This window comes from Ursus maritimus, unplaced genomic scaffold (genome assembly GCF_017311325.1).
Source record: "Ursus maritimus isolate PB19 unplaced genomic scaffold, ASM1731132v1 scaffold_2192, whole genome shotgun sequence".
Lineage (NCBI taxonomy): Eukaryota > Metazoa > Chordata > Mammalia > Carnivora > Ursidae > Ursus > Ursus maritimus.
This window is the reverse complement of record NW_024424667.1, coordinates 1-1,472: the sequence shown is the minus strand read 5'-3', so window position 1 is coordinate 1,472 and position 1,472 is coordinate 1. Positions and strand designations below refer to the sequence as shown.

General features: G+C 38.7%; 1 protein-coding gene across 1 annotated transcript; it reads left to right on the top strand.

Annotated features, from left to right (window-relative positions):
- Window positions 1-51: 51 nt before the first annotated feature.
- Window positions 52-1,466, top strand: LOC103679839 (acyl-coenzyme A synthetase ACSM3, mitochondrial-like). Its single transcript, XM_008709371.2, has 2 exons — window positions 52-370; window positions 909-1,466. Exons 1-2 carry the CDS (start codon window positions 152-154, stop codon window positions 1,122-1,124), a joined length of 435 nt encoding a protein of 144 aa, XP_008707593.1. The 5' UTR covers window positions 52-151; the 3' UTR covers window positions 1,125-1,466.
- Window positions 1,467-1,472: the final 6 nt, after the last annotated feature.

Below are 1,472 nucleotides of genomic sequence, written 5' to 3'. Positions count from 1 at the left end.
AATAATAATAATAATAATAATAATAATAAAACTTAGCTACTTTGGGGTCAGGCTACCTTTAGGACAGAGACAAATGTATGTCCTTTTGCTTGTCTTTTAGATGGATTGGTTTCTGTGGAAATCCTGAGTGCTAACACATCCAGCAAGACTGATGCTAGCTCTTGTCACCATGGAGACATTACTTCGTGCCAGGTGTTTTTGGCGCCTAGCAAGCCCTGGTTCTATGACAGTACTACATAAAGATTATAGAACAGTGCCCCCTCAGAACTTTTCCAACTACGAATCCATGAAACAGGAATTCAAACTGGAGATTCCAGAGTATTTTAACTTTGCTAAAGATGTCCTGGACCAATGGACCAATATGGAAAAGGTATGGAGCAAGGGCCAGTCCAACTGCAGTTTCTCAGATGGAAGTGATTTTTGCCCCCAGGGCAAATGTCTGCAAACAATTTTGGCCGGGGATGCTGCTATGTATCCTCTAATACACAGGACAGTCCCCCATAGCAAAGAATTATCTGGCTCAACATGTTAATGGTTCCATAGTTGAGAAAGCCTGGGTTATAAAAATGTATGATTATAGGTTAACTTCTTTAAAAACCCAAAAAGTAGTAGTATGAAAGTCAGAAATGGTCAAAAATGGTAGGGAATGAGGCATAGACATAGCATTGAGAGAATATAAAGGGATGCAAGAATTCTAACTCTTTGGAAAAACAATGAGGCTAAATGAGAAATGACATGGCTCCCAACAGCTAAAAAATAAAGACCCCGGAGTTATTTTCAAATATCCCATGCGTGTCCTAACTAATGACCTGTGAATTTTCTTCTGAAAAAATATTCCACTGAATTCCACTTAAAATAGAATTAAGCTGCATAATGACCTTTAAATCATCTGGTCTGTCTTTCCTCAGGCTGGAAAGAGACTTTCCAATCCAGCCTTCTGGTGGATAAATGGAAATGGAGAAGAAGTGAGATGGAGTTTTGAGGAACTGGGATCTTTGTCTAGGAAATTTGCCAATATACTTACAGAAGCCTGTTCCCTGCAAAGAGGAGATCGAGTAATTGTGATTCTGCCCAAGATCCCAGAGTGGTGGCTTGCAAATGTAGCCTGTCTGAGAACAGGTTAGTAGTATTTGCAATCTGATTACATTTAAAGTAGGCTGGATGGGAGATCTTCCAAAACATCTAAGTAATCATGAGACATTTATTTGGGTAAATTATTTGAGGAACTGCACACAATATAGTATTATTCTCAGGAACCTTAGAAATGTGTTGGAAACATGCCATATCTTTTGACCTAAACTATGAGTTGCGTTTTTCATAATGAAATAGGTTTATTAACCAAATGCCAATCAACAATTGAATACCCTCATACCTACCACTTTTCTCTTCCTATAGACCCATGGTCATCTGAAACTCAGTGCAGCCACAAACTCAAAGTTCTTATTTCACACCTTTATTTCTCTCGTGGTCAA